This window comes from Mus musculus, chromosome 2 (genome assembly GCF_000001635.26).
Source record: "Mus musculus strain C57BL/6J chromosome 2, GRCm38.p6 C57BL/6J".
In the NCBI taxonomy this organism is placed as follows: Eukaryota; Metazoa; Chordata; class Mammalia; order Rodentia; family Muridae; genus Mus; species Mus musculus.
The window spans coordinates 75862435-75875543 of record NC_000068.7 but is presented as its reverse complement, the minus strand read 5'-3'; the positions used below and the strand labels follow the sequence as shown (position 1 = coordinate 75875543).

At 38.6% G+C, this 13109-nt stretch overlaps 1 protein-coding gene across 1 annotated transcript in view; it reads right to left on the bottom strand.

Moving 5' to 3' along the window:
• Agps (alkylglycerone phosphate synthase) overlaps nt 1–13109 on the bottom strand; it is a 99174-nt gene that overhangs the window by 55807 nt on the left and 30258 nt on the right. The window contains exons 9-10 of the mRNA NM_172666.3: nt 8672–8797; nt 7131–7239 (exon numbers count right to left, since the gene is read on the bottom strand). Coding sequence (NP_766254.2) covers nt 7131–7239; nt 8672–8797 — 235 coding nt within the window. The remainder of the gene's footprint in view (nt 1–7130; nt 7240–8671; nt 8798–13109) is intronic.

Genomic DNA, 13109 nt, shown 5'->3' with positions numbered 1-13109 from the left:
TTGCCCATGCTTGTATAGGCAACTCACTTAACTCAATGAGTTACTAAATCGAGGAGGAGGAGGAGGAGGAGGAGGAGGAGGAGGAGGAGGGCAAGGAGGAGGAGGACGAGGAGGCGGAGGCAGAGGCAAGGGAGATGTGAGGGACACCTTAGGGAGGCACAGGGAAAGTATGAGGCTGAGAGTGGATGTGCTCAAGATATATTGTATATATGTTTCAAATTATCAAAGTAGATATAAAAGGTATTTTAAAAGAAAATGCTAAAGTTAGTAGCTTTTAATGTATTCACATGTATGTATAATCATTACTATAAACTAAATCTAGACCATTTTAATCTCCCCACAACTGTACCAATTAAACAACCATGCTCCATCCAAACGCTGACACCATTGCATACACTAGCAAGATTTTATCGAAAGGACCCAGATGTAGCTGTCTCTTGTGAGACTATGCCGGGGCCTAGCAAACACAGAAGTGGATGCTCACAGTCAGCTAATGGATGGATCACAGGGCTCCCAATGGAGGAGCTAGAGAAAGAACCCAAGGAGCTAAAGGGATCTACAACCCTATAGGTGGAACAACATTATGAACTAACCAGTACCCCGGAGCTCTTGACTCTAGCTGCATATGTATCAAAAGATGTCCTAGTCGGCCATCACTGGAAAAAGAGGCCCATTGGACACGCAAACTTTATATGCCCCAGTACAGGGGAACGCCAGGGCCAAAAAGGGGGAGTGGGTGGGTAGGGGAGTGGGGGTGGGTGGGTAGGGGGGACTTTTGGTATAGCATTGGAAATGTAAATGAGCTAAATACCTAATAAAAAATGGAAAAAAAAACAAAAACAAAAACAAAAAAACAACCATGCTCCATTTCCAGACCCACGCCCTAGCCAATTATTCATAAATATATTCTGTCTCTATGCATATTCTGGATATTTTATATAAAAGGAATCTCATAGTATGTGGCCATTTGTACTTTTTTTATTTGCAATGATTTCAAGGTTCACTTGAAACAGCATTTATTCATATCAAAGAACTACTATCAATAAACTACTGAAAACTCTGGAGCTGTAGTAACTACAATGAAAAGTTCATTTAAAGAAGTTGCACAACAGCACAGCACAGCTAATCCTGGTTACAGAAGTGTGGGTGAAGTGGCCCCACAAGGGAGTGAGGTGGCATGAGCAAGGGAGAGATGCCCTTCCCCTCCCTTTCCTTCCTCTCCCCTCATGCAGCAGGCAGGTGAGCTGGCCCAGAGGTCATGAGAGCAGGAGAGCTAGCCCTGCCCCTCCCTAATTATAGCTCTGAGAGAATGGGCCCTGCATCTTACCTTTAGCATCACAATAGAGCTATCCCTGGTGGCAAAGGCATGGGTGAGTCAGAGCATGACCCTGTCTGTTCCTTGCTGGCTGTAGCATTGTGTGAGCTAGCCAGGGGCAGTGCTGGCGAGCTTACCCTGGTGGTGCAAGCGCAGAAGACCTGATGGGCTGACCAATACTCAGGCTCACACACTACCAAGGCCCAGATCCAGGGCTTCGAGTTGTCCCACCCAAACATCTACCCCATCTATGAATTGCTGGAGCAGGTAACAGGCTAGTCCTGAAGCTGCGGGATCTCTATGACAACTGAAAACAACAGGGTATCCAAGAGGAGTCCTGGTGAGGATCCAGTATTGATAGAATAGCAGAAGCCAGAGGCCTCAAAACTTAACAGTGACTGGTTGCAATGAACATTTGCCAGTAAAGATGTGTGGACAAAAGGGTATATAGTGGGATATATATAGTGACACACTATAGCTTCCATGAAACTTTTTTCTTTTTTTATTCTATCTTCTTTATTTTCTTTGGGTAGGGGAGATTGCAAGGGCAGATGGCAGATACAAAGGGACCGAGAGATGAGTGGGATTGCATGATGTGAAATTCACAAAGAATCAATAAGAAGTTAAAAAAAAAAAAACCAAACTGCCCAACATGTGATCTGGCAGAAAATGGAGTATCAAACTTGAAGACTGACTGACAGAGATTGTGACACATTGTGCTATAAAAAGAATAGAGAGAAAAACAAAGAAAAAACTAACAATGTCTCTGAAAAACATCAAAACCCTTTAATTACAATACTAGATAAATAATGAAAGTACTGTTAGAGCAGAGACAAAACATGGAGCAGAACAATTATTTTAAAAAATAGCTGAAAATTTCCTCTAACAGTACCCAATACATCAGCAGTTCCTAACCCAAAGGTAGCAAGCTTGTTGGGGGCTAACAACTTTCACAGGTGTCACCTAAGATGACTAGAAAACACAGATATTTTCATTCATGATTCATATCATAGCAAAATTAAAGTTATGAAGTAGCAATGAAAATAATTGTATGGTTGGGGGGGTCACAACATAAAGAACTGTATTAAAGGGTCACAACACTATGAAGGTTGAGAAGCACTATTGAAAATAATTGAAATGCATGGTTGTTTCAAGAGACACACTTTCAAATACACCTAGACTCAAATATGGTAAAGGTGTGCCATGCAGACACAGTACTAATAGCAGACAAGACTGACTTAAACAGAATGATACTACACAGTGAGGAACACTTGGAAATGATAAATAACTGGGAAGACACACAATTATTAAAAGATGGTGCTGATAACAGGAAGTGAAAATATACGACAGAAACTGATACAAATGAAATGGATAATGAATACTTGGAAACCTCAAAACCCCATTTTCAATGATTTAAGAACTAAGCAAAGGTAAGACTGAACAATGATTTAAGTAAATTTGCCCTCATTCATAGACTAAAACATACCATTCAGCAATAGCAGATCGTAAATTCATTTCAGGTATACACACAGTATTCTTCAGGACAGACCACAAACTAGGCGATACAATAAACCTGAGCAGATTTCCAAAGCCTTCCCTAATATAAAATATGTTCCTATTAAATAAAATACCCCCAAAGGCTATGTGTCTAAACCCCTGGTCTCTACCTGTTGAGGCGCTGTTTAGGAGTCTGTGGAACCTTCAGGATCTAAGCAGTGAGAGTTACAGAATGACCCTACTTCTACCCAAGCCTTCTACTTCTTGGTCTATGGCAATATGATCAAGAAGTCCCATGTTCCTGGCACCAGGACTTCAAGTCACTGCCATTACCACAACCCCCTCTCCCCAGCCCTGTGACCAATACAAATGGTTCCTCCCACAAGTAATGTTGTGCCTGGTATTTAGTCAAGATGATAAAAAGGTAACCAGACAACAAACTGGCATCAGGAATGGGGTTTTGCTATACTTGACCATGTGGTTCTCGGGCTCTTGGATATGGTTTGTGAGAAGAACATGGAAGAGTGTGAAGTGGTAGTTTAGAGAGGTCCTAGAATGCCATAAACAAGACTTAACGGATGATTCTAGTAAGAGTTTGGAAGACCAGATGTTAGCCTTACTTAAGAGTATTCCCCATAATTGTCTCCTTCCTGGACTCTGGTTTTCACAGAGACTCCAAGTTAAACAAATAAAATAAATACGATGTGAGCTTGGGTCTAACTTCTTTCTTTTATATGGAATTGCAAGGGATTCAGAATAGTCAGGGGGGTTAAAAAAAAAAAAAAAAAAAAAAAAACAGGTCTCAAAGGCCTCACACCTCAGCTGCAAGATATAGAGAAAGCAAGCTGGAACTATTCAAGTGCTGTTAGAAAAAGCATCAACAGTCTAATCTAGCTGTGAACCCTATGAACTACAAAAAAAAAACTATCAGGAAAAATATGCCCACCTGTGCAATCACTCCATAAGAGGAAACCCATGCTATTTAATATTAAAAAGCAAGTATTTTCCTGAACAAATAAAGCCTCACATAAATTGAAAATATACTCTCAGGTAACTTCATTATTAAGAGAAAGTGTCAAAAAGAGTTAATGGGGATCGAGGGAGGGGTCACTGGTTAAGAGCACTGGCTGATCATTCAGAGGTCCTAGGTTTAATTCCCAACACTCACAATTCCAGGGCACCCAATACTTTCTTCTGGCCTCCACAGGCATCGCATATACATGGTGCACAGAAACATATGCAAAGACACATACACATAAAATTAAAAATAAAGGGGCACAAAAAGAATGGTGTCACCTGATTCTGAATCTGTCCTCTCCCTGTCCTCCCTGTACAAGGCCTATGACTTCAATTTTAGGAAAAAAAAAAGATTAAATAAATAAAACAAAATGCCCTATAAACTTTAAATTACCTCTAAGCAAAGATAAAAAGAAAAGCTTCCCTTCGACCTACTGTAGTTCTCAACACTAAAGGACTGCAAGTGTGAGAAGGACTGAAGGGATGCTTAAGCAGTTGACCACACAACAGAGCTGAGGGCAGAGGGGTCAATGGCTAACACCTGAAATCCCAGCATCTGGAAAACTGAGTCAAGAGGATTATAAATTTAAGACCATTCAGAGCCACACAGTAAATGCCAAGCCAGCCTAGGCTGAAGGGTAAGACCCTCTAAAAACAAGCAGACAAATAAATAAACAAAAACCAAAAAAACAGGAGCACAGGAAGATTAAAAAAAATAAAGTACAGCAATTTAAGGGACAAAGAAAATACATACAAAAGACCTTCATACAACAATAGTGCCAAAATATTATATAAAATCATAATCCTATACAGGTCCTAGAGAGGACCACATACCTATAAGGAATTGTGAAAAGGGCTAAGAAGCAAGTCAGGCATGGTAGTGCACGCCTTTAATCCTAGCACGCAGGAGACAGAGTCACGCAGATCTGAGCTTGAGGCCAGACTGGTCTTCATACAAGTTCTAAGACAATCAGAACTACATAATAAAGACCCTGTCTCAAAAAAAAAAAAAAAAAAAAAAAAAGAAGAACTACAAAGAAGAAAATGGTATGAATCAAGAAGAGCAATACTGATGAAGCAAGGAGACTGTGTGCACACATGTGTTCACCCTCAAGCATACACACAAAGCAAAGGTACTCACGCACCCACCTACCCACAACCTATCACCTACACACCCAGACACACCTACCTACCTGTACACATAAACCAACCCCCACAGCTACCACCACCACCATCACAAATAGCTAATCTATCATCAAATACTTGATATGATCTCTACCATGTCATTAGCAGACATTGTTGTTTGTTCTTTCTTTGTTGTTACTGTCAAAGATCAGAACTGATTGATAGGTTACTTCTTTACCAATGAAATGAACCAATTCAAGCTGAGTTAGAATATATTAAAGGCACTGGCCCTAAAGATGAAAGCCAAGGAAGAAGGGGAAGGGGAAGAAAGAGAGAAAGGGGGTATGTGCAAAGAAGAGAGAGGGGAGAGAGTAAGAAAGAGACCAAAATATCTGGATTATATAGAGAAGAACCTCTCAGCTGAAATTTTCAAGGTTGGGAGCAGGAACTAAGGGATGCTGGGAGAACCTGGAAGACAGGTCTGCTTTGATATGTAAAATATGCACCTCAGTCCCCAGTCCCAGGTCCTAAACCAAACACCAATGCATGAATGCCTTAATTATTTGTGAGGCTGAAAAGCACTGCAAAGTGGGTGGGGGTGGGGCTGCCTGGAACAAGAGTGCGGTCAAGGCTTGTCTAAAATCTCATCTTGAGCCTGCCAGAAGTTGGACCATTTCCGCCTTGTTCTGGGCCTCCATGTCCCTGCTCACATAGCCTTACAAGCCCTACATCTGCCAACCTTGAGGTAATCAAGTAGCCTGGTGGCCTGGTTACAGGTTAAACTTCTTTTCTCCTCATAAGGTCACATTCCAGTGTGATGGCTTGTACATGCTTGGCCCAGGGAGGGGCACTGTTGGGAGGTGTGGCCTTGTTAGAGTAGGTGTAGCCTCTTGGGTGTAGGCTTTAATACCCTTGTCCTAGCTGACTAAGAGCCAGTATTGTGCTAGCAGCCTTCAGATGAAGGAGTAGAACATGCCTGCCTGACTGCTGCCATGTTCCTGCCTTGATGATAATGGACTGAACCTCTGAACCTGTAAGCCAGCCCCAATTAAATGTTGTCCTTATAAGAGCTGACTGGTTATGGTGTCTGTTCACAGCAGAAAAACCCTAACTCCAGCAAGCACCTGGGATTCTTCAAATAAGTCATTCCCAGGCATTCCCACCACCTTGGCCCCACCCAAAGATATACATTCACCCCAAAGCCTCTACCCACTCCCCAAAGGATTTAAATGGCCTTTGTCCCCCCACCCCCCACTTAAATGAGCTGCTCAATGAGAAGTCAGTTGGTTTTTCATCTTGCTCACTGCAGAAGTCTCCTCACTGCCCTCCAACTTCCTACCCACCACCCCAAGCAGAGTAGGAACAACAGTTATTATAAGTGTTCTTTCATTTCTGAATATAACACTAAATGTTTCCAAACTCTATCTGTTCAACTCAAACCATCTTTTGAAGTAAGCAATGAGTTCTTTAGCTAAGTTAGAAACACTTTGTTTAAATTTATCATATTTCTCTAAATTTAAGGGATGTTCCTATTCCACAATCTGAAAAACAGGCCCAAGTTTACTCATACCATTCCCTTCTGTGTTTACTCGACAGCTTGCAAAACAGAAGGAATTACACATTTGGAAGATCTGAAGAATGGCATTCTAGCCTATCCAATATTAGCAAGCAAACAATGCATATTACTTACAAAATAAAAATTTAAATGACAAACAAAAGTTTAAAAGATACACGAATAATGGAATTTAAAGCAGTTTCTAAAATCATCCAACACTAAGTAATAAAACACATAATTATAGGAAAACAAGAGAGAAAGAAAATGCTTTGTCAGCCTGATAGAATTTAACTGTAATATACAAAGTTAAAATATTTAACCACTGTTTTTAAGATTCACTAAAAATTTTGAAAATAAAAACAAACAAAAAAAATCACACTGTCATTAGAAATATATAAGACTAAAGTGTAGAAGAAAACTGAGTAAGTCATTCTCAGAAAACCCTTATGAATTAAAATCTTTATGAATTAAAACATAGTAAGTCATAAAAACTCATTACTCTTTACATATATAAAGCATACCATTCTTTCAAAGATATCACAGACTGTGTGATATCACAGACTTTCACAAAATGAAGTCATTAACTTCATATTTTCCTAACAACTTTACAAATACACCAACCTTCAGATCCCATAATGAAGTGATGGATATCAGGGCCCGTTGACATACGAGGTCCTTGGGAGCTTTTCTCTATTACACCTCTAGGTGTTACCATTTTCATATGAACCACCTGTTTAATACAATGCGCAATATAAATTCCACACACCCGTTACATCTATGTCTGTACTTGCACACACACTCATTTATAATAAATTATACCTTTATAATAATACTACTTATTAAATAGTGAGCTAAGCCATAAGTTGTGATGACCTTCAGAATTCTCACATCTTTTAGTGATTTGTACACTGAGGATAAATATAATAATTTTCAACATTTTTCTAATAATTAGATACTAGTATCATGACTTAATTGTATTTTTAAGCCTATACGTCTATTAAAGAAACTTTTTGTGAGTTCTACTGTAGCCACAAAGACTAAGATACCAGTCTTCTTAGCACTTACATAAAAGCTATGCAACTTATGAGCTTCAAAGGACACTTAAGTTACAAAGAAATTTAAAAACATAATATGCTACATAATAACTCATGCAGTAAGCATGTTAGTTGTATGCACAATCATTGTCCCTTAAAAAATCTTTAGGGAAAAAAAAGTAAACTACACACTGCAGTGGTCTATCAAGTACTTGTTTGACTTATTAAGCTCTTAATAATCTACAACCCAAAATTAGTTTTCTCTACAACTGGGTTTAGATTTAATACAAAAAAGAAAACTGTAGTTTTTCATTTCTTAAACAGAATACGAAGCATTTTGAAAGAGTTCATGTAAAATACTGGATACTGGTAAGAGCTACTGTCTCTCGTGAAATTTATCTGATATTCCTCTCAACGGAAGTATTAATAAAAACCCTGAGAACTTAGGCTTGAAAAGCAAACCAAGAACAATGTTAGGAATATTACTTCAATTAAACAGCCTCATAGGTTCTTCTAAAGTACAATCAACTACCAGCATTGCCTGCCTGTAACCCCAGCAAATGAAATGGAAATAGGAAAATTGCAAGTTTGAGGCCAGCCTAGGCTAAGTAGCAAGATCATGCAGGAAAATATCAAGTTAAATAAATATTATCGAAATACTGAATATTAACAAAAAAATCATGAAGAACCTACTATACATCAGATTGGTGAAATTTTCTTTTAATGTCCTTTACTCAAATAATAGTTCTAATATAAATTATTGATTTTACAGAAAAGCAAAGTGAAGCTGGGAAAGGTAAACCAATTTGCCAAGGTCATGCACCTAATCCCCAGAAAAGCTCAAATGCAATAAATGTCACCAAATATCTAATAAGGGGCCCAGAGTCACAACACTGTCGTGCTCCCAGAAGACTGGCACATGTTTAACATGACAGCTTATATAACTACTCAACAGAACCATTTCAGTGAGGTTCTTCAACTGTACAGAGAAAAAAGAATTCCTTCAGAAAAGGCAAATATAAAATCTCCTACAGCAAGAATATCACCAAAAAAGACTAAACTCTTGATAAACTTGTAAACTAGGTATTTGTGTATTTTAAGTTAGACAGTAACTAGAAATAAATTTACCAGGTCCTCAATATTGCCATAGATATTTTTCTTCATGCCTGACGCTCGAGTAGATATCCATCCTCCCACGGTGCTGAATTCCAGGGAGTCCGGTTCATGACCTGTACAATAACCACTTTCTTTAAGCTGCAAAGGAAAAATTTTAAATTTTACTGGCAAAAATGGTCCCATTTCATACAGCATTCAACACAATCTATTCAACTCCTTCTGTTTCTAGTATTTTTGACACATTAAAACCTGTAAGTAAATATATATATACATATGTGTGTGTGTATATGTGTGTGTGTGTGTGTGTGTGTGTATTGCCTAATGGAAAACTTTCATAAAACTGAAAAGGTATGGGACAAAAAAACACTACTGTTCACAGTACTTTGTTTTTAAAGCCAGCTGACTCTTCCTTGTGCCCTAACCCCTTCAAGAAACATGTTTAATACTTATGGAGATCAGATTATGCTTAAATAATTGCCAAATTCACCTAACACTTTCAATAAATAAAGCACTTCATCTCTCACTTTCCCCTACCCTAATATAATATGCAGCAGGCCTCCAGAAAACCTGAGCAAATTGCCTGTACTTAACTCTCTCAAGGAGTCATGTGTTTTAATGTACAGCCATCTGGCTAAGCTTCCCAGATGCAATACCATCATTTACTTGTGATGTGGACCAAGCATGCTTGTGCATTAAATAGTCACTTGTTTCTCATTTTTCTATATTAGCTTGGCTTCACCATCTGCACAGCACCTGAGGTTGAATGGATGCCCTTTACTGCAACAACACCGAAGCCACTCCACTGGAATCATTTCAGAGTCTCGGTCATCTCCTGTCCAATGGTACAGACACCGCCATCTGTACGCTCACTGTGGCCTGCACTCAAGCCCATCAATCTGTGTTGGCATCTGATGTCATCCAGTGCAGCAACTGCTTTTATTTCTCACATAAGCCATGCAGGGATGCAGAGTATGCCAGCCATGTTTGTACCCATGTATCAAAGTGGAAGTATGGCATGAAAGCTGTGTGTAAACCCACTACCTTAAATATAAATTGTTAGATTCACATGCCATCAATGCAAGTTCTATTTTCTAATTTTGCTTCTAGGAAGACAGATTTGAAAGAACATCAACTGTTACTTTTTTCACTAAATATTCAATATATTTATTTTTAAGAGGTTAGTAACCAATCACAAATAAGCAAGATTAAAACGAAAATTATCAATGTATTACATGTCTTCAAATAATCTACATTGACATTATTTCCTCAATTTTATTAAATTAGAAGAAAACGAATTCATGAGGGGCTGGAGAGATGGCTCAGCGGTTAAGAGCACTGACTATTCTTCAGAAAGTCCTGAGTTCAAATCCCAGCAACCACATGGTGGCTCACAACCATCTGTAATGAGATGTTTGGTGTGTCTGAAGACAGCTACAGTGTACTTACATATAAATAATTAATAAATTTAAAAAAAAGAGAGAATTCATGAATCCCTAAGCAGGGGTTTGTCTTGTCACCCTGATGGTGTTAGTGCTTCAGGAATGTTCAGTGTCAAATGGTACACTTTAAATGACAGCAACTTATTCTATGACAATACACCTTACTGAAACAATTAGAAAAATAAAACAAAAAATATGACTCATAATTTGAAAATCTTACTGGCTTGTTCATCATGGTTTGCTCTTATAGACCCCTCAGGACCTCCAACCCAGAGGTAGCACCATCTACAATGGCCCTCCACCATCAACCACTAATTATGAAACTGCCCTGCAGGCTTGCCTACAACCTGAGTTTATGAAGACATTTTCTCAGTTGAGGTTCTTATCTCTCAAAGAACTCTAGTCTGTGTCAAGCTGACATAAAACTAGGCAGCACAGCTGGCCACACTGCTACAACACTACTCCTAAAAATTTAATAAACATTCAAGTATATAAAACTTCAGACTTACAATTCTCCTCTAATTGAAAAGATGGCAGTCTAGCCCTATTAGTATAATATATCAGAGTTAGAAAATAACCTGTATACAAAAATGATCCATAGTATGATTGAACACATGATACATATTTGCCAATTATAATTTTGATTTATCGATGTTCTGTGATAATTAAAGATTGTTGTAATGCTAATTCTCCCGTAAGTTTAGCAGCCATGTTGGAAAGGGAAAGTTTATTGGAAGAACCGTTTCTATGCTTTGGGCCTTGGATATGGGAAGTATGAAGTCAGAGGGATGTAATACAGATGGGGTAGGGGGTCTACAAAATAATCGATATTTGAGAGACCACTGCAAATGTAATCCCCACAACTTCAGCTTTTATAATGGTGAGTTTGCAATTCCTATTAGCCAAGCAAGGAACGAGAACAGCTAGGAACTGGATATGGTCATCTACCCTTCAGGAAAGAAATCCCAATTGATAAATTTGGAAATCTTTAGCCATAAAAGTTTACTATACCTGAATGAAATAAAATGTTTGATAGAAATTAATGGAACGAAGCTCTAAATGTGTAGCAACACCTTGAGAGGTACCACTACCACTTCTCTCACTGTGACCCAGAAGCACCTGTGCCTGCAGTGGCTGCTGCAATAGATGCATTTGAAGCATAAAGGTTAGAAACCTGCCTGAGGTCACACAGCTAAGCTCTGTATTTGTAATTTAAAGGAAGGGCTAATAGCTAGTTGAAACAAGAACAAAACAAGAAACTATGAAATTATTAATGATGCTATCTTTGGAAAGAAAAAACTTAAGCTCACATATCCTCAGATTATTAAATAAAAAAGTCACCAAAGCTATAATAAACCCCAAAGAAATCCTAACATCCCTAACTGGCACATTAGTGACATGCCTTAACATTTAAGCATACAAAAATCCAATGTAATTTATAAGTTAAAGAGATTAAAATCTGCTACTCAGCTTCTGTTTGTGTCATTTTAAGCCTTATCTGAGGAACAAACAGGACATTTTAAGCTGGTTGTCTCATCTGAATTATAGACTAAAGGGTACAGGAGTTTAAGGTGGGGTAATCCAGTAGAGACAGCTACCGGCCTGCAGCAGCCACTGCAGACATGGGTGCGTCTGTGTTACACTGAGAGAAACCAACTATCGGGTGAAATCTCCAAAGCACCTCCTGGAGGAAATGTCACTTAAATTCCAAGGAGATATGTTCCTTGAATTTTATTTCTAACCTTTAAAAAAAAAAAGAAGGAAAACTTGGAAAGGTTAAAATACTACATCAAATGCTATAATAAAGGATATAAAACTGGAAGCCCAAAAGGCCATTCTTTGTTCTTAAAGAAAATAGCAGTCAATAACATCTCTCACTCAAGCTAATGGTGGACTAATCCAGGCCTTTTGGATGTCTTTCACTGAATATTATCAAAGTTCAAACCAGCCCTTTATCTTCGCTATATAAAGTCTTGAGCTGTTGGAAGCTCTCTGACAATATTTCAACAAGTCTGCTGAGTTTAAGCAGGTGTAGTTCCTTTCCACCCTGAAGGTAAACAGCCTCAGTTGGGCAGCTCTCAGTAATTGCTGTCTATAATTTCACAAAAACTACTCCTAAGTGACGCTTCTAATATTTCAAAAATTTTTCTCAGTAATGTAATAAATTTTTCAAGAATCAGTGACAAATAGGCCAACTTTAATCATCTCAAAAAATAGGGAAAGGGGACTGGAGAGATGGCTCAACGGTTAAGAGCACCAACTGCTCTTCTAGAGGTCCTGAGTTCAATTCCCAGCAACCACATGGTGGCTCACAACCATCTGTAATGGGATCTGATGCCTTCTTCTGGTATGTCTAAAAGAGAGCAACAGTGTACTCATATACATAAAATAAAGAAATAAATCTTTTTTTAAAAATAGGGAAAGAAGATTAAAAATACAATCAACAACCACACATTGTGTCTTATTAAAGGTTCAGGGACTGGTGTGTCAACCAACAAATCGCAATTCCTAATTTTTGATTATAAAAGCTGGATTACAAACATCTTGACCATATTTAGGGAAGTTTAAAAATCTATTTTTATTTTTTCTTAGATTCTTATTTTTATGTGTATGGGTGTTTTGTCTGCAGGTATGTATGTACACCACATGCATCATGTATGTCTGTACACATGGATGCAGTGCCCATAGAGGCCAGACAAGGGTGATGGAGCCATGGAACTGAAGTTGCAGAGGGTTGTGAGTTACAGCACAGCTGCTGAGAATTAAACCAGAGCCTCTGGAAGACCAGCCAGCGCTCTGAAACTCTGAGCCATCTCTCCAACCTCAAGAATCAATTCATTTTAACAACTGCCTGCTTAGAATCCATAGATGGAAACTTTAAAAACGTATTAAACACTGAGAAAGAGTAGAAAGATTAAGGGTTCCAAAAGTAATGCTACCCTGAAAGCTCCTGCACACTCCTTCTCAGAACTGAGCCCCTTTTTCCTAACTCTGACTCATTCGCCAGTCTC